Source organism: Mustela lutreola, chromosome 5 (genome assembly GCF_030435805.1).
Source record: "Mustela lutreola isolate mMusLut2 chromosome 5, mMusLut2.pri, whole genome shotgun sequence".
Lineage (NCBI taxonomy): Eukaryota > Metazoa > Chordata > Mammalia > Carnivora > Mustelidae > Mustela > Mustela lutreola.
This window is the reverse complement of record NC_081294.1, coordinates 144915170-144941768: the sequence shown is the minus strand read 5'-3', so window position 1 is coordinate 144941768 and position 26599 is coordinate 144915170. Positions and strand designations below refer to the sequence as shown.

The following is a 26599-nucleotide window of genomic DNA, read 5'->3' as shown; positions in this document are numbered from 1 at the left end:
GGGCTCTTGAGGACACTCTTTGTTTCCCTGGCACTGATGTATATCCACCTAGGCATAATAGGATTGGCAATACAGTCCCTCAAGACTTTTCCTGAGTGTTTGGTCTGTGCCAAATAGCAACTAGAGATAGTGGTAGGAACTGAAGGTATAGTGTTGGAAACCAGTGTGATCCTTGCTCTTGTGAAGCATGTCATTAAAAAAGGGATAGATAAATACAAATCAAATAATGTAGTAATGAATGTGCATTTATAAACAGAGCTCTTGGGTTGGATTGGATATATCTATCAACTCTTAGAACTTGCCTTCAACAGAAGGGGTAGGAGAAAGGTTCTTTTATCCTTTCCTTTATAATTCATCTCCTATAATACTGTTTTTCACTGGTATCTAACAATTGATACACTGTTTGAACAGGTAATTAAGTCAAATTATTTTTCTTCTCCTTTAAAAACATCAGTAAATTTGTGGAAAATAGTTTCCTTCTCTGAATCGATTTTAGCCTTTACTGTTCTGCAGATTCCAGCATGATCTAGTTTCTATTTGATTTAATATGATAGATAAACTTTTCTTCACCTCTCTATTAATCAGGGATTATCATTTGTCACAATTTACTCTGAATTTGTACTTCAGTATACTTAATTCAGCAATTAAGTGAAAAATAATACCAAGAAAGAATTTTTTTTTTTTAACCTGGTTTTGTCTTGAATGCCTTCCTTGAATGTAAGATGGGGATCTCAGTTTCTGCTTTCCAATGTGAATCTTGATGCTAATAAATTGGCATTATCTAGCTTAAAGTTAGGTAGATCATTTAAAAACTTAAGTTAAAAAGTTGTTAAAATTGAGATAAATGAGGGGGACCCGAGTGGCCCAGTTTGTTAAGCCTTTGCCTTTGCCTCAGGTCGTGATCTCAGAGTCCTGGGATTGAACCCTGCATTGGGCTCTCTGCTCAACAAGGAGCCTGCTTCTTTCTCTCTTTCTGCCTGCCTACTTATGATCTCTCTGTCAAATAAGTAAATAAAATCTTTTTTTTTTTTAAATTGAGATAAATAAGCCACTTATTCCTTTGACATATCGATGGCATTTTTCTTAGAGAAATTTTTAAGGAAACTTTCCTCTTAACATGTCTACAGATTATAGATTTCTTCTTCTTTTTTTTTTTTTTTTTTTGGAAGATTTTATTTATTTATTTGTCAGAGAGAGAGAACACAAGCTGGGGAAGCAGTGGGCAGAGGGAGGAGCTGGCAACCCACTGAGCAAGGAGCCCAATACAGGACTCAATGCTAGAACCCTGGGATCATGACCTGAGCCAAAGGCAGAGGCTTAACCGACTGAGCCACCCAGGCATCCCTATAGATTTATCTCTTAATGAGAATATTTTTTGAACTAAAGAAAATACCTGTATGTATATATAAATATTATCTGTGACCTGAAATATGTAATTGTTTTCCTTTATAATAGTTATGTTAAATCTACCATTTTTAAAGCTTTTATCATTAATAATAATAATAATCATGGCAAACATTATTTTGGGAGTCTTATTTAAAATCTAGTACAGAGGTTTAAAGATAAGTGTAACATAGTAGAAATAGAAGATGTGAATGTTTTGTATGCTGGAATGATAAACATATAAATTGTGTGTATGTGTTTTGTTGTTGTTCTTTACAGACATTCCACTTCTTCCTTCTATCACATCTCTAAGTCTAAGTGAAAATGAGAAGAGTGGGCCTTTTGTGGTACATTGGCTGAACAATAAGGAGTTGCATTTTACTTTGTCCATGGAAGTCTTCTTACAGCAACTTAGAAAAAGTTTTGAGCAACCGTCTTCTGAAGCCAGTGTAGAAGACTCTAATCAGGCAGATGTAAAATCTGATGAAGGTAAAGCTTTAAGAAAGATAAAAAAAATTGTCGTTTTGTTGACAATAGCTAAGATTTTTATAATGGGGTAATATAAGCTACTAGCTTCAGACATTCAAAATTGCAGTGAGTTAATACAACTTTGGAGTAGCTCAGCAAATAGTCCAATGTTGGTATTCCTGTTCCTGGTGGCTTTCTTTTATAGGATGATATAGGCTTGGGGTTCTCCATGCTTATGCTTCTGTTAGCCCCTAGGCCTTGCTACTTTTTTTTTTTTTTTAAAGATTTTATTTATTTGATAGAAATCACAAGTAGACGGAGAGGCAGACAGAGAGAGAGAGGGGAAGCAGGCTCCCTGCTGAGCAGAGATAGGCCTTGCTACTTAAAGGACTATCTGTGGCCTAGTAACATTGACATTACCTAGGAGCTTATTAAAAATTAATTATGTATTGACAGAAACCTGGAAATTGGACACTGTAAATGTATTCCTTTAAAATAGTTTGAGTGTCATATCAGTTATAAGTGCATATACCCAGAGCATCTCTAATGTAGCCAACTCAGGTTTTAAAAAATCCAATTATGAAGAGAGTACAAATTACACTTGAATAATATATTGAATAATTCACCCCAGAATTATAGACCCCATTCTGCCTTCTTCATTGAGGAAATCTAAGGTCATCTGAGTAAATTATGGTACAGCAAGTTTAACTATTATTCTCTAGTCCAGTATTAGTCCTCTATCGTTAATCCACTGACTTAATCCTATAGGCCTTCTGACTGCTGAGTTAACTCCAGTGGCCTTATATCCCTGAAGCAGAGTTATTTTTAAAGGGGAGCCAATTTCTTGTTTATTTAAAAGTTACTATGTTTTTCATCTTGAATGCATTTACAAGGATCTTTCTTAACAGCTTGTATTTACTTGGTTCATGAATTCTTTTGCTTATAGAAATGGATGATGGTGTGGATGATCTGAAAATAAATCATGAAAAGAAGGAATTGAGCAGTGATAAAATGGTACCAAATTCAGGTTTTGTACCCTTACCATCAGCTGCCATCGATCATCAGATTGAAGTACTTCTGTCTGAATGGAGTAAAAATGCAGACATGCTATTCAGTATTCATCCCATGGATGGCTCTTTGCTAGTTTGGCATGTGGATTGGCTGGACGAATACCAGCCTGGTATGTTTCGTCAAGTCCAGGTACTATTATGATCTCAGGAGAGCTGCTGCTTATTAAATGTGGGTACTGTTTTGTGATACTTCTTCATGCTATATCATATGTTCTGATATTTACTTTTTTAATTCTAGGTGTCCTTTGTTTCCAGAATTCCTGTAGCTTTTCCCACAGGTGATGCGAACTCTCTCTGTAAAAGCATAGTGATGTATGCCTGCACCAAGAATGTTGACTTGGCTATTCAGCAAGGGAAACAAAAACCTTCTAGCCTCACGCGGTCTACATCAATGCTTATCTCTTCTGGCCACAGTAAATCAACTAATAGTTTAAAATTAAGTATTTTCACTCCTAATGTTATGATGATATCGAAGCATGCTGATGGCTCTCTGAATCAGTGGCTGGTCAGTTTTGCTGAAGAATCTGCCTTTTCTACAGTTCTCAGTATTTCTCACAAATCTAGATATTGTGGTCATCGCTTTCATCTTAATGATTTAGCTTGCCACTCAGTATTACCATTATTGCTGACAACGTCACACCACAACGCACTAAGGACGCCTGATGTTGATAACCAAAAGCAACCTTGTGATCCTGTAAATACTGAAGAATGTTCTTTGGCACAACAGAATAAAAGCAGCGTTGACGTGACATTTCAGGATCCCAATGCAGTTTATAGTGAGCTTATTCTTTGGAGGGTTGATCCGGTCGGGCCATTGTCTTTTTCTGGAGGTGTTTCTGAGCTTGCCCGGATTAATTCTCTACATGTTTCTGCATTTTCCAATGTGGCATGGCTCCCCACTCTTATACCCAGTTACTGTCTAGGTAAGCTTTCTGGTTTTATTTTAAGAAATTTAGATTTTCTGACATCATTTCAGGGTTAAATTTTAAATGTTTGTGAATACTTTCTAGGTGCATACTGCAATTCTCCTAGTGCGTGCTTTGTAGCAAGTGATGGACAATATCTGAGATTATATGAAGCTGTTATTGATGCCAAGAAACTTCTGTATGAGCTTTCCAATCCTGAAATTTCTGTAAGTAAATGGCTTTTAAAAGTAAGTGTATAGTATGAGGTTTCTAGATACTTAATTTATACTTTTTAGGCATGTTCTAGAATTGTGACATATAGTTTGTGATAAATAGATGTATATTTTCTGGTTACTTTATTTTTTTCATATTTGCAATGTACCATTATAGCGATTCTCAGCTTCTTTATAAAGAAACCATTTCTTTCATTCATTCCAAAAATAAGAGTCTAGTGTCACACAATATGTGTCTCTCTAATGCTTCTTTGCTCAGAGATAAATGAGGACCACTGGCAGAATAAATGTGAAAGTTATGTTGGTTTGTCTGCAGTTTTTTTCAAGGCAGTGGGAGCGGGAGTAACAGCAGTAGAATTTTAATCTTAACCCAGAAAGAGAAAGCTCTCAGCTTGTTTGCAGTACAATTAGGAGTCCTTCCATCATTGCAGAGCCTTTATCTTGTGACAGGTGGTACTTCTTCCTCTGCACAGCTAATAGCAACCACTGTCTGCACTGTCTTGCCTCCACCAAGCTAGTATCTACATTTAAATATCCCTTGAGGTAACCTTGAGCCATACTGAGCTTCTTGATTAGGGGATTCAAGCCATCTTCTCAGCTACCAGTTAGTGTTTTTGTTAATGTGCTTGTTATCCAGCTGCACAGCTGTTAGTGGTCTTGCTCCCGTCCTATCTTTTTCCTCAGTTATTTTTAATGTGTGGTTTTTCAGAATGCAAGATTTTTCAAAACACATATGACAGTGTTTTACTAGAAACACATATATTTATTGAGAGCCTTCTGTTTTTTCAGGTATTATTTAAGTGCTGGGAATTTAGATGTGAAGAAAACAGACAAAAATCTGAGATTACATTCTAGCGAAAGGGGTATAGGAAAAAAGGCAAAAATATATTAATAAATGTTATAGAGAGAAACCATGTTGCACAAGGGAATACCAAGTAAGGTACAAAGGGTACCATTTGAGTAAGGACCTGTAGGAGATATGGATGTGGGTATTTAGAGGAAGAATATTTTAGGAAGAGAAACAGCCAGGGTAAAAATCCTGAGGTCAAGGCATGTTTGCTATGTAAAGGAGTAACAAGGAGGACATTGTGGCTAGGGCAGAGTAGGTGAGGTGGGGAGTAGTCAGGGATAAAGTTAAAAAATTAGTCTAGCCAGATCTTACAAGCCCTTCTGGGCCTTTGTGGTGACTTTGGCTTTTACTGTGAATTACATAGAAACCATTGACAATGACCGATTGATATGATCTCACTTGGATTTTGAAAGGATCTCTCTGGGGTGCCTGGGTGGCTCAGTGGTTAAGCCTCTGCCTTCAGCTCAGGATCTCAGGATCCTGGGATGGAGTCCTGCATCTGGCTCTCTGCTCAGCGGGGAGCCTGCTTCTTCCTCTCTCTCTCTCTCTCTCTGCCTACTTGTGCTCTCTGTCAAATAAATAAATAAAATCTTCTAAAAAATTAAAAAAAAAAAAAAAAAGAAAAGGATCTCTCTTGCTGCTGTATAAATCAGACATGGGGAGCAGAAGTGGCATCAGAAAGGCCAATGCAGGAGTCTTTACAGTAGTCTGGGAGAGAATCAAAGGGGCATAGAATGGTAGCAAGTGGTAGTGGTAAAGATGATCAAATTGGTTAAATCTCAATGTGATTTGAACATTGAATAGGCAGGATTAGACTGAATATGGAGCTTGTATGAGAAAAAGAGAATGATGGCTCATGTTGATGAGCACAAGGAAGAATAGAATGACTTCTGAGTTGAGTTGAGAAGAGTGTCTAAGATGCTGATTCTGAGGAGCAGGTAGATTTGAGAGTCTGGTCTTGAACATGTTAATTTTGAGATAACTGACATCCGAGAGATGTAGTATACTAGATGTAGTTTTAGAAGGAGGTCTGAGCTGAAGGTGTAAAATAACTAGTTGTCAGTATATGAATTTAAAGGTGTGAAGCTGATTGAGATCAAGGAAGGACAGTAGAAGTGATAGGATTAAACTCTGGGGCATCCCATTGTTGAAAGTATGGTGAATGTGGCATATAGTGGAAGCCAAGTGAGGACAGTTATTTCAAGAAAGGAGTGATCACTAGAATCAAATGCTACTCATAGATAAGTGTGATGAAGATACAAACGTAGCGATCCAAAGGGGCACGTGCACCCGAATGTTTATAGCAGCAATGTCCACAATAGCCAAACTATGGAAAGAACCTAGATGTCCATCAACAGATGAATGGATCAAGAAGATGTGGTATATATACACAATGGAATACTATGCAGCCATCAAAAGAAATGAAATCTTGCCATTTGCGACAACATGGATGGAACTAGAGCGTATCATGCTTAGCGAAATAAGTCAAGCAGAGAAAGACAACTATCATATGATCTCCCTGATATGAGGAAGTGGTGATGCAACATGGGGGCTTAAGTGGGTAGGAGAAGAATAAATGAAACAAGATGGGATTGGGAGGGAGACAAACCATAAGTGACTCTTAATCTCACAAAACAAACTGAGGGTTGCTGGGGGGAGGGGGTTTGGGAGAAGGGGGTGGGATTATGGACATTGGGGAGGGTATGTGCTTTGTTGAGTGCTGTGAAGTGTGTAAACCTGGTGATTCACAGACCTGTACCCCTGGGGATAAAAAATATATGTTTATAAAAAAATAAAAAATTAATAAAAAAGAAAAAAAAATCCAATTTAACAGTGTGACCTTGACTAGAGCAGTCAGGATATGCGTAGCTTGAGAAACCCGCATACATTATAGCAACATGTTTCTTTAGTTCCATCTTTCTAACCTCAAAATTAATGCCTAGAAAACTTTGATGCTTAGAACATTTCTGTGACAATGAAGTCAGTCTTTTACATTTATAGATGTAAAATGTTCTTCCCCCTTATCATGCATTACTTTTGTTCTTCTTTGCATTGACTGACCCATAACTCTTACTCATTCCTCTGTAATGAATAGTAAGGTAAAATCCTAGAGTGTTTATAATGAAAGCAACTTGTGAATTTATTTAGCCCAACTTGAACTTACTTATTATTTACCTACTGTGACTGAAATTTAATTTATTTATTAATTATTTTTGAATTTAATTGTTTAATAAAATGTTTTTTTTAAAACAGAAATATGTTGGAGAAGTGTTTAACATTGTAAGTCAACAGTCAACAGCCAGGCCAGGATGCATTATCGCATTAGATCCCATTACCAGACTTGTAAGTACTATTTTTCTGGCCACTCAGCCTTGGGAAATAACATATATGTCAACTTATGTTGGTCTTTATTTACATTCAGCAAGGCAGAAAAACCCAGCTGCTTCATGTTTTTCAAGAAGATTTCATTTTGAATAACCTTGAGAAGAAAGGTCTGGGAAAAGACAGAATATTATCTGATGCAGGTAAAGAATAGTTTTTTTTTAATGTAATGAGAAATATTATGTGGGGTATATTAAACAGTAAATAAAGATAAGTTGTTATAATGTTTCATATCACCTATGTGAACTTGAAATTTTCCTATTAGGTTTGTGATGTTATTTACCATATAAATACCCAGTAGTCTTTAATTCTTTTTTTTTTTTTTTTTAAGATTTTTATTTATTTACTTGAGAGAGAGGGAGAGCAGGAGAGAGAGAGCATGAACAGGGAGAGTGGTTGAGGGAGAGGGAGAAGGAGGGAGCCCAATACAGAACTCTATCCCAGGACCCTGAGTCCATGACCTGAGCCGAAGGCAGACACCCAACTGACTAAGCCACCCAGTCATCCAGTTGTTTTGTAGAAAAAAAAAATGAAAAAATTAAAGGAGTTTGTCAGTTATATTTTTTAAAAAGCAAAATAGAGATTTTTTATTAATAGCATATGAGTACGCTTTGCATAGATACAGTCCTGCACTAGCAGTTTGGTTAATCTGGATACCTGACCTTTTAGAAATCTACAATTTAAAGCAGTAGCTTAAAGCTTCAAGTTGTAATTTAAAGACAAAGTGTTTTAATTAATACTTTTATAGTTAAGCATTTAAAAAAATTAACCTCCTCCCCTAAAAATTAACTGTTATTTTGTATAGAGGAAAACAGAGCAAAATAAAGCTTAAACCTCGTGGTCATTAGTTTTAATTATAGAGCCAAAGCAAACTGAGAAATTACTTTCCTTATAAATGAACCATACAGTTTTTGCCTGTTGCTTTTAAAAGTCTGTTATTAAGCCCCACATAATACTAATTTCATTAGGTATTTGTTCCAGGTTATTTTTCTTAGATATCTTGTACATTGTTTCTTAATTCCACGTTTTTCTATTTTTCTTTTCCTTTGAGTTTGCACTGTTATGTCTAATGTCTAATTTCTTACCACTGTTTTCACTTAGTCATTTTCCCTGAGAATTCGTGAACTGTGCAAAACACAGTGCTTTGGTAAGCTCTGAATATAATAATGGAAAGATACTGCAAATGGAAAATAAAGATGTCAGGTACAAGATAAAGGGCTATTTATATCAACAAAATATTCTTTATTTTTCATTTTTTATATCGAAATATTAACATTAATATTGTAAACAACTCACGTCTCTTTGAGGTATTTTTTAAAGAAGTTACTCTCTTATGTTTTAGGTGGAGTTTTGTTGTGATCTTAAATCTATTCTAGCATTTTCTTTTCTAGGATTCTTCATTTTTTAATTTTTTTCTCCCTAAAAATGAATATTTTTCCTAGTATTTCTTAAAATATTCTGGAAATCCTTACTTTTACTGAAAAACTATTATCTTGATTATCAAAGTTTTCCAGAAAACATCCACAAAATATAACATGCTCATCTTACTTTGTTCTAGTATCAAGAACCGAAGAAATGCTTCACAGATAAATTTGTTATTAGGACAGTCTTTCTTGTTAGTAAAATTATCAGAAGTAGGTTGATCTTTGATCTTTTTTCATTAGTCTTAATCCCTTATTCTTCCTCTTAACCCTTGGAATTTAAGTGTCTAACTCACCCAGAACCCATTACCAAGGTTACCTTTTTATTTAGTTTCTTTTTTTTTTTTTTTTAAAGAGTATACCAAGACTCCATGTTTTCATTTAGTTTCTTAACACAATATAACTTTAAGATATTTGTGGTTATTTTTCTGATTTTTATATATTCTATGATTTATATGGTTTTTTACTTTTCTTTACATAATTTTGTACATAGTGAATATTAGTTTATAATTAAGAAAACTTGGATTAAAGTCCATCATTAAACCATGTTAATTTTTTTCCAGGCAATGAGTCACTGATTTTATATTTTAGATGCAGTTTTATTTTCAGCAGCTTGTGTACTGCTTAAATTATGCCCTTTTGACTAAGAAAAATTCTTAATGGATGAATGATGAATATCTTTATTTTGGTTCTTAGATAAACTTTATTTTGGTTCCTAGATAAACTTAGATAAAGGTCATTCCATTATGGAAGTTATTTACTTAGAAATGTGTTTGGCAATACAATTTTAATCATGATATGTTGATTTACAGTATCTAAAAAAAATAATAAAATATCTGTCACATAGTTCCCACCTGTTCAGAAATTTCCTTGTGGTCTAACCTATGTGAATAACATGATAGTCATTACTATGATATGTGTCTGTTTTTAAGCCTGACAATTCAGAAGTGAAAAGTACAACATATATTTTAATTGTTAAAGTCTTAATTTAACACAAATTCACGTGATCAGAAAGTTGATTGCATTCTATAGTGCTGCTTTGTATATAGAATTTAGATAAGAGTTTTTTTTTTAATTCATTTACTTTAACTTGGCATAGTTAATAAGTTATCTCATTTATCCATGTTAATAGTGAAAAATATTAATACCAACAGGCAGCTCACCTAATGGATTTTCTGAGAAATTCTACCTAATTGTGATAGAGTGTACCCAAGACCATCGTTCATTGCTACACATGTGGAATTTACATTTACAGTCCATTCCTGTCTCATTGGGTGAGTCATTTTTTTTTTTTTTTTGAAATATCTGGAGCTTTAAGTAGGCTTAAATGAATAAATTATGTATGAGTAGATAGTTCAGTACATTTTTTAAAATACATATTCTTTTCCTTTTCTTTCTTTCTTTCTTTCTTTCTTTCTTTCTTTCTTTCTTTCTTTTTAAAGATTCTATTTATTTATTTGAGAGGGAGAAAGTACAAGTAGGCAGACTGGCAGGCAGAGGGAGAGTGAGAAGCAGACTCCCTCTGAGCAGGGAGCCCCATGCAGGGCTCAGTCCCAGGACCTCAGGATCACGACCTGAGCTGAAAGCAGCTGCTTAACGAACTGAGCCACCCAGGCCTCCTAAGCCTATTCTTATTGAGTGAAAATAATTGTAGTTTTATTCAGTTAATGAATAAAGCAAATGGATTCTCTGATTTTCTTTCCATAAAGAAACCTATTAATATTTTTTATAAGGCTTTGGGATTATAAAATATAGCTGTTTTAATACTTACAGGGTTCCCCCCCTCCCGGTTTTTGGTTCTTTTCTTATGTTTTATAGATGAAAAAGTAGATACAAAAATATCTGAAGCAGTTTGGCAGCCGGAAGAACATTATTCTTCTTCTCCAGAGAAGATCGTATCTCCTTTTTCACAGAAGTATCAGGCTTGCAGAGCAAATCTCCAGAGTACTAGCAAGTTGACTCTGACTTCAGAAATGGTTTATAGCCAAGAGATGAATTTGCCAGAAGGAGTTGAAATAATAAGTGTTAAGCCATCAGCAGGTTAGTAAAGTTTGTGAAAAGAGACTAATCAAACTTGATAATCCATGAATATTTAAAGGTATTTAAAAAGGACACAACTTCTGTTTGTAAATCTACATGGAAGCAGAAATGGAAACACTATTTTAAGTATCCTACATTGAAAAGTGAAATTCTCATTATGTTTTCAGATTATTCTGACATTTGTCAGCCAGTTGTAATCTTAAGTATTGATTTCCAAGACAAATTTTCATGATGCCTTTATGAAGAAAAACCCAGAGTTTCCTGGGCAGAGATATTAACAAGGTTGTGCCTTATTTGGCAACTTTGATAATATTGGTAGTAACTGCCTGGAACTGTGTCTTTAAAGGATTCTAAGTGCGTGGGTCCTGGTATATATTTATCGTCTTTATCCTAGGGCAGTAGTTCTCAAAATATGATCCCCAGACTGGCAGCATCAGCATCAGATCCCCATGTGGTACCTTGTTAGAAATAAAAATTCTTGGGCTACCCCTAGGATTTACTGAATCACAGACTCTGGGGTATACCTACCAGGCTGTTTTTAACAAGGGTCCCACATAACTCTGATTGCACAGAGTAGATCACAAACCACAGTTCTAGGGTATCAAGAAAACCAACACAAAATCTGTCTTTTGTCACTCAATTATTTGTTTTTTCTAGTCAGAGTGTGCATTTTTGTTTTTTTCTACTTCTCTGTCATTTTTTGGACTGATGACTTCGAGTGCTTTTCAGTGCCATGTTATCAGGTACTTAATCTTTTTTAATTGGTGAAATTGGCAGGACTTGGGGTATTAACAGTGTTGTGATAACTTTTAATTCTACATCCCTGTATATTTTACTAAAAGATGCACCAGTGCAAGGAAAGTTAAAATGTGAAAAAGAATGATGTTTTTGCATTGACACAATTTTAAGAGCTATTCCCTTAGCCAAACTGGAGTTCACTGCTGAACTCCAGTTAAAACTTTTTTTTTAATCAGGACTCTTTGCAAGGTAAGCTAGTCTCTTCAGCTCAGAGATCCCAATGAACAATGCTAATTGTGTCCTTCTGCAACACTGCTATACTCCTTGAGGAGTTTAAAAAAAAAAATTGTTGAAATGCTTTCAAAGTACAATAAATGTCCTACATAACATTTATATCTTATAATTAGTAGTTTATATTTTATTATTTAGAACAGGGGTTGGCAGGCTATGGGCCATGTACCTGTTTTATAAATATATTTGCTTGAACCTTGCCACACCTATGGTTGACTTTTGGGTATACCTATTTTTCCTCTAGACTGGCAGGGTGAGTAGTTGCAGCAGAAACTCTATAGCTAGCAAAGCCTAAAATAGTCACTACCGATGACTTGGGATGGTTTGGGAAATTAAGAGTATATAATTACAATAAGGACCCAAATGTTTTGTCCCACTTAGGAATCTTGTCAGTATCAGTAGTATCAAATACCCCTCAGTTATGGAGGGCCCATTTAGTACATAGGTAAGCATGTGCTATGCACAAAATGGTAAAAATACTGAAGAGGAGCCAATAAATGTTGACACAGTTCTATTTATTTATTTATTAAAGATTTTATTTATTTATTTGACAGAGAGAGATCACAAGTAGGCAGAGAGGCAGGCAGAGAGAGAGAGGAGGAAACAGGCTCCCTGCTGAGCAGAGAGCCCGATGCGGGACTCGATCCCAGGACCCTGAGATCATGACCTGAGCCGAAGGCAGCGGCTTAACCCACTGAGCCACCCAGGCGCACGTTGACACAGTTTTAAAATGTACTGATATCTTTAAAATGCAATTTATAAGAATTGGATGATTAAAAATTGGGAGAAAATAATACTTCTGAGAATCAGGACTAGAATTCAGGTTTTCTGATTCTGTTGTATTCTACCTGTTTGGCATAAGGTACTACACACATTTGGTTAAGGGTCCTTACCTATAAAATGGAGAAGTTGAATTTACCTCAGAGTTCTCTTTCAGCTCTAGGTTTTGATAATATTTCCCTTTTTGTATACCTTTTTGATGTCATTAAAAGCTTTAATAGCTTTTTACTGATCTTATTGACTCTTACACTAAATGTACGCTGTCTTGTTAACAGTAGTTTATACAAAGACTAAAACCTTTGGTGCATGAAAGCGGAAATATTTAACCAAATTTGACATTTTGTTAATTGATTATTTTTATTTTAGGACATCTGAGTTCTTCTTCCATATATCCTGTGTGCAGTGCTCCTTATTTATTGGCAACTTCATGTTCAGATGAGAAAGTAAGATTCTGGAGATGCAGAGTAACAGATGGAGAATCTGATACATCAAAGAATGGAAAAGTGGATCTGGTATACATTTGGGAAGAATGGCCATTACTTATCGAAGATGGACTTCATAGCAATAGTAGTATAACCATCCCTGGTAGGCCTGTAGAAGTTAGCTGTGCACATACAAATCGGTTAGCAGTAGCGTATAAGCAGCTTCCATCTAATAGTAGGTCTTCTCAGGACTTCCTGATGCATGTCAGTATTTTTGAATGTGAGTCTACAGGAGGTTCATGTTGGGTCCTCGAACAGACGATTCATTTAGATGAATTGAATACAGTGTTAGATTCTGGTATTAGTATTGATAGCAATTTAGTGGCTTATAATAAACAAGAGGTGTATTTATCCAGTAAAGAGAGTATCACATCAAACACAAAGCATTTAGTTCACTTAGATTGGATGTCTAGAGAAGATGGTTCTCATATCCTCACTGTAGGAATTGGATCAAAACTTTTTATGTATGGACCTCTGGCTGGCAAGGTACAGGAACAGGCTGGTAAAGAAACCCTAGCCTTTCCTCTCTGGGAAAGCACTAAAGCTGTGCCTCTTTCTAAATTTGTCCTCTTAAGAAGTATGGACTTGGTTTCTTCTGTGGAAGGCTCTCCACCTTTTCCTGTTTCTTTATCATGGGTCCGGGATGGCATCCTTGTGGTAGGAATGGATTGTGAAATGCATGTATATTCCCAGTGGCAGCCATCTTCTAAACAGGAACCTGTTACAGCGGATTCATACAATGGGAGCACGCCATCTCTAATAAGTTTAATAAAACAGAGCAACTCATCGAGTTCTGGATTACATCCTCCAAAGAAAACCCTGACTCGATCCATGACCAGTCTTGCACAGAAAATCTGTGGAAAGAAAACTGCCTTCGATCCATCTCTGGATACGGAAGATTCAGGTCTTTTCGAAGCAGCTCATGTTCTTTCCCCAACTTTACCTCAGTACCATCCCTTGCAGCTTTTGGAACTCATGGACCTTGGCAAAGTTAGGAGAGCAAAAGCCATCTTGTCGCACCTTGTCAAGTGCATTGCTGGGGAGATTGTGGCACTGAATGAAGCTGAATCCAATCATGAGCGCCGCCTTAGGTCTCTCACTATCAGTGCTAGTGGGAGCACTACCAGAGACCCCCAGGCTTTCAACAAAAGTGAAAATACGGATTACACAGAAATAGATTCTGTCCCTCCACTTCCCTTATATGCCTTACTTGCGGCAGACGATGATAGCTGCTACTCATCTTTAGAGAAGTCTAGTAAGCAGAGTACCTTAAATAACTCAAACCAGTTGTCAAAAGAGAGTTATGATGAACTTTTTCAGATCCCAACTTTAATGACTGATCATCAGGTGTTAGAGACAGATGAGGAAAATACCAAGCCCAGGGTCATTGACCTTTCACAGTACAGTCCAACTTACTTTGGTCCTGAGCACGCTCAGGTTCTTTCTGGCCACTTACTTCATTCCAGTTTACCAGGACTCAGCCGGATGGAACAGATGTCTCTAATGGCCTTAGCAGATACAATTGCTACTACCAGCACTGATATCGGGGAGAGCAGAGACAGAAGCCAAGGTAAAACTAAATTGGGCACAGGATTGGAGGCGAAACTGAATATGTTTACTTATTTACACAGAAAATAATCCTAAGGAATGTTTATAAAAATTACACCCAGGAAGGTGTTTTTTTTTTTAAATCATTGTTGTTCCCTCCTCGATAGTTTTAACTTTAACATATGCTGTTTATCCCAGAAATGATAATACTTTAAGAAAGTATGCAAAGATTCATTATGCCAGCCATTTTTACTTAATTGCTCAATAATATTAAAGATCCAACTGAATCCTTTGGAGTTTGGTAAAAGTTAGCATTCTTATTAACTAATCAGTTTAGATACCTGAAAATTAAAGGTGCTTTCTGCTTTACTTTTTCTCATGTTGTAATCACTATTAATTTGATTTATAAAATATTGAAGGTTTTTTAAATTAGCACTAATGTATACTTCTACCTAGAATTGCAAAAACAGGTATATTAAAATTGGTCTTTTCCTCATCCAGAGAGCATTTTTTTTTCTTTTTAATCTCCTGAGTTAACATACATATATAAAAAAATTGAATGTAGAATTTCCATCACATCTCAGTAAGATCTGAAATTAATAAGTCTGGCCTTGTGCATTGGATGGTAAGATGCATCCCTTGAATTATGCTTGAAAGGAACATACACAACTCTTCTTTCACATATTAGCAGCAGATTATTGGGATGGTCTAGGACCTGAATCAACACGGAAAATACTTTAACATACTCCATAATAAAGATTAAACTTTTTAAAACTTTAGTCATATTTTGAATTAAATAAGATCAGATCTTATTGACATTTACTTGGATTTTGCTAATCGGCTTCTTTTCTTATAAATACAAATAAATAGATACTTTTTGTTTTGTTTTGTTTTTCTATAGGTGGAGAAACTCTTGATGAATGTGGTCTAAAATTTCTTTTGGCTGTTCGACTGCATACTTTCCTTACAACTTCCCTTCCAGCTTACCGAGCTCAGCTTCTTCATCAAGGTGATTTTCGTAGTAATCTACTAAAAGAAATGGGAGTAAAAGTAGAGAGACCCGAGCACATTTGTTTGTTTTTGCCCAGATGTGATAACAATGACAAATTTGACACATTCTCAGTTTCCTTAACTTACTTGTAAAAGCATTTATTTCCACATAGTTTTCTTTGCTTTAAATACTGGAATTTTTTGGTAGCTAGAAAGAGCTAATAAAGAAGTAGATATTGGGCAATTGGATGTTCTGAGTTGCATATTCAAATGCATCATACTTTAATTAAAGGCCAATTAATACTGTTTTATTCTCTTTAACTTCTTCAGGTTATCTTCTTTCTCCTTTCACATTTATTGAAGTTCAGTTTTTTATCCAAAATTGGGTAACATTTTTGTTACAGAAATACTATATATTCAGTATCTAATTGTCTTACATACAGAATACAGAACACTGAAAGTAAAAATTCACTTACCCCCAAAACTACTGTTAACATTAATATGTATTTCAGATATAGTCTAATAAACTTTCAGGTGAGTCTTGACTACAAGACTTAAAGTAACAAATACTACTGAAATTTAAGGTAACTTAAAACAGGGTATTTCTTGGTTTAAATATTGAGTCCATATATGTCAAAGCCATATCTTTTAATTAAGCACGTACCTCACCTAGAAATACTAAACAGAACGTACTCTGAAGAGACAAATTAGAAGCTCAACAAGAAATAATGCATGTACCAATCAGTAGGTTGAGAGAATTGCTGGTGTTAATGATGCTGTTTAAATAGAAAAGTATCTGACATGCTAGTTATTATGTGCCAGGTACAGTACTGTTCTAAAGTCTTTAACTATAATATTTTAATCCTCACAACGATGTAATAAGGTTGTACCATAATTACTCACACTTTATAAATGAGGCATCTGAAGAATCAAGAGACTAAGTAATTTGCCGACAGTTCTATAGTTAGAACTACAGTTCGAGTTAGGGTTGGAGGTGGGCTTATTTTATACATTCTGATTCCAGAGGCTATAGTCTTAAGTTCTGTTCAGTGCGCTGTCCCATCTGCCTGATGCTCTTTTAATTCCATGAAAAACAAACATTGACCAAAGGACAATGAGAGTCAGCAACGAAGAACAATTATTTAAGCATAGACTAAAGCTTTACATGTTTCTCATTTTCTAAGGAAAGGTCATGGGTAATAGCTAGAGAACAAAAATAATCAGCACAGTGGCATTTGCCATACAGCATTTTTTATCTTTTAAAAAATATGTTTTAATTATAGAAAATATGTGCTTATTGTAGAAAACAATGAATTGATAGAGTTGTTAGGAGAAGCAAGAAAAAAATAAAAACCCGTATTTCCTCCAACCTTAATTACTTAATTGTAACTCTGTGAATCTCATAAAAAGTTTAGACATTTTTATGGCAGATATGAAACATACATTTCTGATAATCATTATAAAAACACTTACGTTTCTTATAAACACTATTGGTGACATTTCTTCAGGTCTGTCTACCAGTCACTTTGCGTGGGCATTTCACTCAGTAGCAGAAGAAGAGCTGCTGAACATGTTGCCAGCTATGCAGAGAGATGATCCCACTTGGTCTGAACTGAGAGCCATGGGTGTGGGATGGTGGGTCCGGAATAGCCGCACCTTACGCAAGTGTATAGAGAAGGTAAATTGTGTTTTATTTTGGTATAAAAATGAATTTAGGGGGCACCTGGGTGGCTAGGGTGGTTAAGCATCTGCCTCCTGCTCAGGTCATGATCCCAGGGTCCGGGGATCGAGCTCTGCCTCAGGCTCCCTGCTCAGTGGAAAGCCTGCTCCTCCCTCTCCTTCTGCCTCTGCTGCTTCCCCTGCTTGTGCTCTCTCCTCACCCCTTAATTAAATAAATAAAATCTTTAAAACATCTTTAAAAAGTATATTCTGAGTGTTTCTTTAAAGGACATTCCATATTTCCTTCTTGTTTCTCCCTTTTTTTTTTTTTAACTGAAGCAGTAAAATGCTTTTGAATAGCTGTTATATTTCAAAATATCACATTAATACAGGTTTTTAATGTTTATATTCTAATTCTTAAATTGCTAAGTGACACACTTATGTAGTAGCATATGTCTGATTTTTATGAAATAGTGCATACACATCTTTGAAAAAATAAAATAGTACTGAAGAGCTTGTAATGAAAAGTGTAGTCCTGTGTTCCCATCTGTCTGTGTCTTTGGAGACCACCATGAATTACTTTTGAAATTACAGAAAATTAAAAAAATAATAATAAAAGAAAGAAATTACAGAAGATATATGTATGTCTGTGTATGCATATAATATGTGTTTGTGTGTGTATATGCATCCATGCATTAGTTATATATTTTCTAAATGTATTGAACATTAAATAATGTGTGCCAGTCTTGAATGTGAGAGCAATTATTATGTTTATTTAAAAATTGTTTCTGTGAAATTCTAACCAATATTTTCTAACTGTAGGTAGCCAAAGCAGCCTTTTATAGAAAGAATGATCCTTTAGATGCTGCCATTTTTTACCTTGCAATGAGAAAGAAAGCTGTGATTTGGGGATTATACAGGTAGGTGAGAAAACTGTGCTTCAAAATGGAAAAATCTTCATGAGAAGTAAATGTATGAAGGAAAAGTAAAGATTTGTTGTTCTTGTCAAGTGTGTTTCTTTGTAGATTCTTAGTTATTTTTGTATTTAAGGAGATTCTTAGGAAAGAAGCCCAGGCTTTTTCGATAGCAAAAGAATAGAAGAACATTTTTTTGTTTCTTTTGAGGATGTCCCATGATGCTTCTATAAAACAAAGACCTAAACCAAAAACTTGGATCTGGAGTCGGGAAGATGAATTGGTGGAGTCTTGAACAGTCATCCTCCCTCTGCCTTATTAAAGTTCATGGGCCGGGCCATCCTTCCAAACTATCCTCCTATAGTGGTCCCTGACCTGACCCCATTCTTGAGCTAGGATCACTTGGAATTTTTCTTTTACTAGTTCTCAGCAACACTTGATAAACATGATCACCAAAAATTGTTCACCATGTATATTGCATTCAGCTCTAGGTGATTCCATATGAACAGCAACCTTTGGGGGGAAATCATGGGCACCAGTCAGTTTTCTAAGAGGCTTGAACTTTTAGGATTGTTTTGAGAGGACAGATTCCTTAGGTTTTGATTACCAGTCATCATCAGGTGGGCAGTGAGTATGAAGGTGATTGAGGAAGTTTAAATAGTGAAGTAATACAAGTTAATACAAGTCATGTATTTTGCATGGATTTAGACATAATTTCTTAAAGTCCTACTAAAGCAGTTTTCTTTATAGTTTGAAAGTCTTCAGTAATGTCTGAGATTTACATGAAGAAACAGATGTTTACTGTAAGAGCTCTTTTGCTCAGAAAAGAAGCAGATGTATAGTACTTGATACACTGGCAAGTGTTTCTTTGGAGTCCTAGCATTTAAATGGGTAACTTTGGTGAAAATTGGTTCTAATTGTGGGAATATTGTGTTTCAAAATTTTCGTACATTTTCTTTTTCCTTATAGATCCCAAAAAGACCCCAAGATGACACAGTTTTTTGGACACAATTTTGAGGATGAGAGATGGCGTAGAGCAGCTCTAAAGAATGCTTTTTCTTTGTTAGGCAAACAAAGATTTGAACATTCTGCAGCATTTTTTCTTTTAGCTGGTTGCCTCAGAGATGCAGTTGAGGTAATGATGAAACTTGTTTAAAAAAAGTATTATCCTTTCAAGCTCTTTCTGTGGGCTTAAATTTTTATTTTTTAATTTCAATTTAAGTATAGTGGAAATTACATAAGGCTAAGTACTTAATATATTTAACAGTGACTTCTAAAATTTTGCCATTTAGCTTGAATGATACTTATACAGAATGAAGATTAACCACATTGTATTGGTTGGTAGAGGTAATTGATCTAACTTTTAAAAATATTTATGAACAGGTTGAAAAAATTTTTTTCTATCCGCTTAAACATACATGACTCTATATTTGGCTCTGTCTTAGTTGATGAACCTTAGCATATTTTTAACTGATTATTTTTCAGTAAGCCTTAAAAAATTAAAACATTTAAGGTATAACCTATCTCACATTGCTCTTTTTGAAATATATAAATATATTTATTTGAGAGAGACTGAGAGCATGCATGAGGGAGAGCAGGAGTGGAGGGGAGGAGCAGAGGGAGAAGGAGAAGAATCAGACTCCCTGCTGAGCAGGAGCCCAACACAGGGTTCAGTCCCAGGACCCCAGTATCATGACCTGAGCTGAAGGCAGCCATTTGATTGAGCCACCCGGGCACCCCTCAAATTGCCCTTTTGCTCGGAGTTTCATACAAGTGATTCGAAACATCTTTTTAATTAGAAAACCCTATAGTCGGCTGAGACAGATGGGAAGGGGTAAAAGTTCAAGAAACAAAATGTCAGGACTGACATTGAGCTTGGGTGGCTCAGTTGGTTAAGCATCTGCCTTCAGCTCAAGTCCTAATCTCAGGGTCCTGGGGTTTGAGTCCCACCTCATGTCAGGCTCCCTGTTCAGCAGGAAGTCTGCTTCTTCCTCTCCCTCTGCCCCTCCTCTCTGCTCATACTCTGTTTCTCTCTCCCTGTCTCTCAAAAAAAGCACGTTCCACTCTTGATTTCGGCTCAGACCATGATCTCAGGGTCATGAGATTGAAAGCCAAGTGGCGTTCCAAGCTGTGAAGCCTGCTTAGGATTTTCTCTTCTTCTTCCTCCTCTGCTTCTCTCCCCTTTGTCTCTCTTTCTTAAAAAAAAAAGGGAGGGGGGAAATGAGATAAAATGTCATTTGAGTTGAATCTTTTGAGGGTTATTTAATTTTATAGGCTAATTCTTTTTGCAAATAGGTATTTAGTACTAGTAGGTAGATTTGCTAAAGCAAGCAGTATATGTTTTATTTGTTACTATCTTTGTTCATTTAGTTCAGATAATAACAGTGCCTTTTATTCATTCTAGTTATTAGTCAGTTGAGTTTATCTTAAAATGAAAGATGTCCCTGCTTATTTATGACCATGAGTTCTTTTTTTAAAGGTATGTCTTGAGAAACTGAATGACATTCAGTTGGCTCTTGTAATAGCTAGACTCTATGAGTCTGAATTTGATACCTCTGCAACATACAAATCTATTTTACGTAAAAAAGTTTTGGGGATTGATTCTCCTGTTAGTGAACTCAATTCACTGAACATAAATATGCATTATGATCCTTTTCTTCGGAGTATGGCATATTGGATTTTGGAAGATTATAGTGGTGCTCTGGAAACATTAATAAAACAGCCTGTCAGAGAGGATGATGGTAAGCTGCATTTCTAAGATGTTGATAATAATAAGTTATGTTAGCATTTGCTGGGTACAGAGCACACTGTTGGGTGCTAACGGTAATACAAAGCAAGTTGAAAACATGGACTAAGACTTTAAGTGGGAACATCAACCTAAGTATGTGTTTCTTGTTTTGCTTTGTTTTGTTTTGCTTTTTAGGTGGGAGGATTCCTTTTTTTTTTTTCCAGAAAAATCCTTTGAAAACCAAGAACTTAAGATTTTCTGCTTTTATAAAATCAGTGTATTGAACATAAATGTTATCAACATTTGAGTCTAATTCTGGAGAAAATAATGATGTAAGGGTGATTTTCTTAGGGGGAAGTTTGTGTATTTGCTATCCAGTTTTATAATTTTTATAATAAAAATATTCAGTGTAAAAGCTGACTTAAGTGATATGGTTAATATTTTATCAGAGTGTAGTAGAGAATTTTTTAGAATTAATATTTTGAGACCTATTTCTGCCTTTTGTTTTGGAAATCCCATTTGATGAAGCTTTTTTGGAGGTTAGTATATAATAGAAATCTTTGTATAAATTATATAAAAATGATGATATGCGCTTTTCAAATATTTTTCCATAGGTGGAATTGAATTGGGTTCTGATAGCTGGTATCATAGGTGTCATATCATTTGGAATACTAACTGGTGAAGATTTTAATTTATGGCTATTTACATGGCATCATTTAATCGGGAAGTGTATCATGAGTCTTACTGTGAAAGACTTGTGAGAAAGCCATGTTCAGTTAACTGTTCAAGTGTCCTGGCCATCTAAGCTGAAGATTTCCAAACTGTCTGCTGTGTGATGAAGGAAGGAAAGAAAATGCCTTTTCTTGTCATATTTTTATGTCTACACATATTCATGTCAAAAATGTATTTTGATTTGGAATTAATACACAATCACATACTTTCAGAGCCAATTAAATTTCTATTCTGGAAGAAAATTTTTAAAGGTAACTGGGACTTGGGCCAGGATGATAGTAGTAGAGGCAATGAAAAATGGTTGGATTTGGAATGTAATTCTCAGGTAGACTAGGTAAGATTAGATATGGAATGTGAAGGGTATAAGAGTCAATTTTAATAACTCCTCTAGGTTTTTAGCTTGAGATAAACGATATGGGCAAGACCAGGAGCTGGTGTGGGGGAGTGTTGTTTTAGGTAGAGAAGACTTCTCTGGTAAGATTACCTCTGAGCAGAGACCTGAGTGTTATAAGGTCAGTGTAGCTAATTCGGTCAAGAGTTGTTTATGCTAAAGGCTCACTAAATAAAATGGCTTTGAGGCAAGAGTGTGTGCATGGAAATAGAAATGTAAATTGGGCATGTGAATAAAGCAGTATAGATTTATAGGGTAAATTTGGGCCTGAAATAGTTAAGGCAGGTTATCCGTGTCTCAATGGTATTAGAAGCCATGGGACTGTTCGAGTTCACTCATGGAGGAGGGTAGATACAACTGAAGTCAAACCTTGAACTCTAGGGCACTCTTAACATTCTAAAGTAGAGGATGAGGAAGATTTAACAAAGCAGACTGGGAAGGAATGTTGAGGGAAGTAGAATAAGAACTATGAATATGAAAGTGGGTGTTTTAAATAATCTTATATTGTTGATTGAAGAGGTGTGAAATCAGTATAACCTTTGTTTTTCCTTCCTGTGAAAACACTTCCTTTACAGATGTGTTTTTGTCTATTCATTGCTGTATATTACTTTGTTTTAGTAAAATGTGGTCAAAAGACCAGGTAGATAAAAATGCTATGGTACAGAAAAAGGATTGTGGTACAAGTCTTGAACTTTTCTTAGCTGATAGAATGAATTTTCTTTCAGATCAAGTCATGATGTCAGCCTGTAATCCTGCAGTTTTTAATTTCTACAATTATCTAAGAACACATCCTCTTTTGCTAAGACGTCATTTTGGATCATCTGATGTATTGTCCACACACATGAGTTTAACAGGAAAAAGTGGGCTAGCAGGAACAATTAATTTAAGTGAAAGAAGATTATTTTTTACCACAGCCAGTGCTCATTTGAAAGCTGGCTGCCCTATGTTAGCTTTGGAAGTATTATCAAAGATGCCAAAAGTCATCAAGAAAACAAAACCTTTTTGCAGAACACCTAGTTTCCTGGATACTAGTAAAGACTGTTCCCCTTCTTCTCCATTAAAGTTGGATGCCAGGGAAGATAAGTCTTCTGCTATTGACTGGTCACAGTCACTAATGAATGGTTTTGGATCTTCTTCAGAAGGTTCCTCAGAGAAGCAGTCAAACTCTACTCTTTCTTTTGACTGGAGCCAACCAAGTGTTGTATTTCAGGATGACTCTTTAGAGTTAAAATGGGACAGTGATAACGATGAAGATGAGGATCTCCCTATTTCAATGAAAGAACTAAAACCTTTACAGAGAAAAATGGGGAAAAAAATAGATGAAACAAGTTCTAATTACATAGAATCTCTCAGCACACTAGATGAAAACGACATTTTAAGTCCATCAGAAGATATCATTGCAGTTCAATTAAAATTTAGAGCATGTTTAAAGATTCTCACAGTCGAACTTCGTACATTATCTACTGGGTATGAAATAGATGGTGGAAAATTGCGTTACCAACTCTACCACTGGCTTGAAAAAGAGGTGATAGCTCTTCAGAGGACTTGTGACTACTGTTCAGATGGTGAAGACTTAGAGGCTGCATTTGGTGAAAATGGAGATGAATTTGGATTAAATGGAGATGCTGAAGATATGCTTCAGCAAACAAAAGTGAAACAACTAAGAGAAAATTTTCAAGAAAAAAGACAGTGGCTTTTGAAATATCAGTCCCTCTTGCGGATGTTTCTGAGTTACTGCATACTTCATGGGTCCCATGGTGGCGGTCTTGCCTCTGTGAGAATGGAATTGATTTTGCTTTTACAAGAATCTCAGCAGGTATGTAACTTACACAATGGCCAGTTAAAGTAGTACACATAAGAGAAACAGTTTTTGGTATTGCTCTGTTTGTCTTTAAATATTAAAATTTTTGGTTTTCTTCACTATGGCTGTTTAAAGGATGCTCTTTTTTGTATGGTGCATTGTATTATGAATTTGTAGAGTTGTGTGTGTAATAGTTTCAGGATCATTCAGCATCAGGCCCTTTGATCAGGTGAATTCATACTCTGAATTCTTATGAGTGCTGTGTGAGATGATGATGGGTTTCTCATTAGAATAAGAGGGTATTATCCCCTCATTTTTTCAGTATACTTGGTGGAATGTTGACCTCCTCAGGTCCCGTAACTCTATGAAGGTTTCTGTCATGCTTTTAGTTTTTAATTGTTTTAAAATTTTTCCAAGAGGTCCCTGAATTAGTTAAGTAATGGATTAAAACTGTAAACAGTTGATTAACCTTTTTTTCGCTTTGTTTTTAAGGAAACCTCAGAACCAGTATTCCCCAGTCCTCTGTCAGAGCAGACCTCAGTACCCCTCCTCTTTGCCTGTACAGCCAGTGCCAAGACAGTTGTTGCCAACCCGTTACTGCACCTCAGTAACCTCACACATGATATTCTGCATGCCATCATAAACTTCGATTCACCACCCCATCCTGACGTCCAGAGCAGCAAAGTAAGTACACTTGGTTCATTCTTTAAAACTTAGCTACTTATGATGATAAAACCAAAGGAAAAATGTAGAACAGCACTTTTTAGAGACAGTTTTAAACATCAGACTAAACATAGGAATTGTTACATTATCACTTACATATTTTTTGATCAAAGAAAACTTACAGTTTGTATACAGATATATGAGTAATTCTTTGAGTATTACACTTAGGCAAAAAGCTGATTGCCTTTTAGAAGTAGAAACTTTTAGAAATGATTTAGAAATTGACTTTTAGAAATAATTTTGGTGTAAAATTATTAATATACAAGTAAACTTTTCCTTTTCCTTGTTTTAATATTAAAACACTATATATTTTAAGATGAATGTGAAGTATTTTGCCTCTCTTGTTTCTCTAGGCCAGGCAGTGTTTTATTAATGAGCTACAGCAGAATCACACGACACGTTTGTTAAAAAGTTTATATTCTTAAGTTGACTCCAAACTTATTGAATCAGTGTGTGAGAATGAGTCCCAAGAATATGTATTTTTAGGAAGTTTCTCAGGTGATTCTGATGCATAACTAATCAGACAGTTATCTAATAATCATCCACATCATCTTGCCACCCATCACCACTGTACTTTATATACCATTGATATCACATTTCATGTTTCATCTTTACTCTAAAATATACTGAAATCCTTTCAAGTATGACCAGGTTTGTCTATTTTTCTCTCTTTCTTTTCTTGAATAGTCTGTCATTTGGTTCTCGTCTACTTCACAGGCTGTAATATCACACCTGTTTGATATTCTGCTTGCCTAATGGTGGCCTCTCCTACAGTTTTACCTTCTTGAATAACCTTAACCCTTGTCATTTAATTTTGTCACTTATCCTGTACTCTTCTGTAGAATAAGTGTCCCCATGGTATGTTATTCAGTAAGGAATTAAATTTCCTTCAGATAGTGCACAATTTTAAAGCTGTTTAAGAACCATTCTGAAACATTAGTATCTTCAAATGACTATCATTTATTTTGCTTATGATTCAGTGGGTTGGCTTCTCAGTTTTTCTAATTTCGTCCACCTGGACTGACTTCTGGATATTCTCATTTGTCTTTGGTCAGCTAGTAGGGTGGCTGGATTCTGGATTAGGATGGCCATGTTTATATTTTTATATTTTTGGTTTTTATATTTTTGGTGGTTGGCAGACTATTTCCAGAACTGATAGTCGGCGATCAAGCAGCCTAGTTTCTCTAGAAAAACAGAACCAATATAACATGTGTATGTGTGTGTATAGAGCTGTGTTTTATAAGCAGTTGGCTCACATAATTATGAAGGCTGACAAGTCCCAAGATTGGCAGTCATCCAGCTGGAAACCCAGGACCTATTGTGTAGTCCAGTCTGGGTCTAGAGGCCTGAGAACCAGGAGAGCCAGTAGAGTATAAGTTCTAGTCTGAAAGCCAACAAGCTTGAGACCTAAGAAGAGCTAGTGTTTCTGTTCTAACATAGAGACAGGAAAACACCAATGTTCCAGCTCAGTGCAGCCAGGCAGAAGTTCCCTTTTTATAGCTTTATTGTTCTATTTAGGTATTCGACTGATTGGGTGAGGCCTGCCCACATTAAGGAGGGCAGTCTTTCTTACTCAATCTTCCACTTCTACCAATGTTAATTGCATCCCACATCAGCCTTATAGATACACCCAGAATGTTTGGCCAAATATCTGGGCACCCCTTGGTCCAGTTAAGCTGATACATAAAATTAACTGTCATGCCTAGGTTATTTCACATAGTAGTTGCAGGGTGTTTTAAAAAGCAGCAAGAATAGCATTTGCAGGCCTTTTGGAGGACGAGGTTGATAAGTTAATAGCATTTTGCCATCTTGGTCAAAGCAAGTCCCATGGTCATTCCAGATTCATTAAGTAGAGAAATAGACTCTACTTTTTGATTAGAGAAGCTGGGAAATATTCTGATCATTTTTGTAATTTTCCATATTTGGACTTGCTGTCTTCATTTTTATGATGATATTCTTGATTTTAATTCATACCACACATCTTATTGATAATTGAAGGGGAAATAGCAATATGATTTTAATCGATGACTCCTTTTTTTTTTATCTACATATAAGACTGTCATACTTGAT

General features: G+C 35.6%; 1 protein-coding gene across 3 annotated transcripts in view; it reads left to right on the top strand.

Moving 5' to 3' along the window:
* Window positions 1–26599, top strand: part of DMXL1 (Dmx like 1) — a 125156-nt gene that overhangs the window by 39423 nt on the left and 59134 nt on the right. For all 3 annotated transcript variants that reach the window (XM_059175799.1, XM_059175798.1, XM_059175800.1), the window contains exons 10-25: window positions 1663–1872; window positions 2798–3051; window positions 3160–3844; window positions 3932–4053; window positions 7163–7252; window positions 7332–7434; window positions 9867–9986; window positions 10531–10752; window positions 12928–14613; window positions 15493–15600; window positions 17090–17259; window positions 18063–18160; window positions 19124–19289; window positions 20634–20895; window positions 22731–23821; window positions 24299–24490. In XM_059175799.1, the coding sequence (XP_059031782.1) occupies window positions 1663–1872; window positions 2798–3051; window positions 3160–3844; window positions 3932–4053; window positions 7163–7252; window positions 7332–7434; window positions 9867–9986; window positions 10531–10752; window positions 12928–14613; window positions 15493–15600; window positions 17090–17259; window positions 18063–18160; window positions 19124–19289; window positions 20634–20895; window positions 22731–23821; window positions 24299–24490 (5579 nt within the window). The remainder of the gene's footprint in view (window positions 1–1662; window positions 1873–2797; window positions 3052–3159; window positions 3845–3931; window positions 4054–7162; window positions 7253–7331; window positions 7435–9866; window positions 9987–10530; window positions 10753–12927; window positions 14614–15492; window positions 15601–17089; window positions 17260–18062; window positions 18161–19123; window positions 19290–20633; window positions 20896–22730; window positions 23822–24298; window positions 24491–26599) is intronic.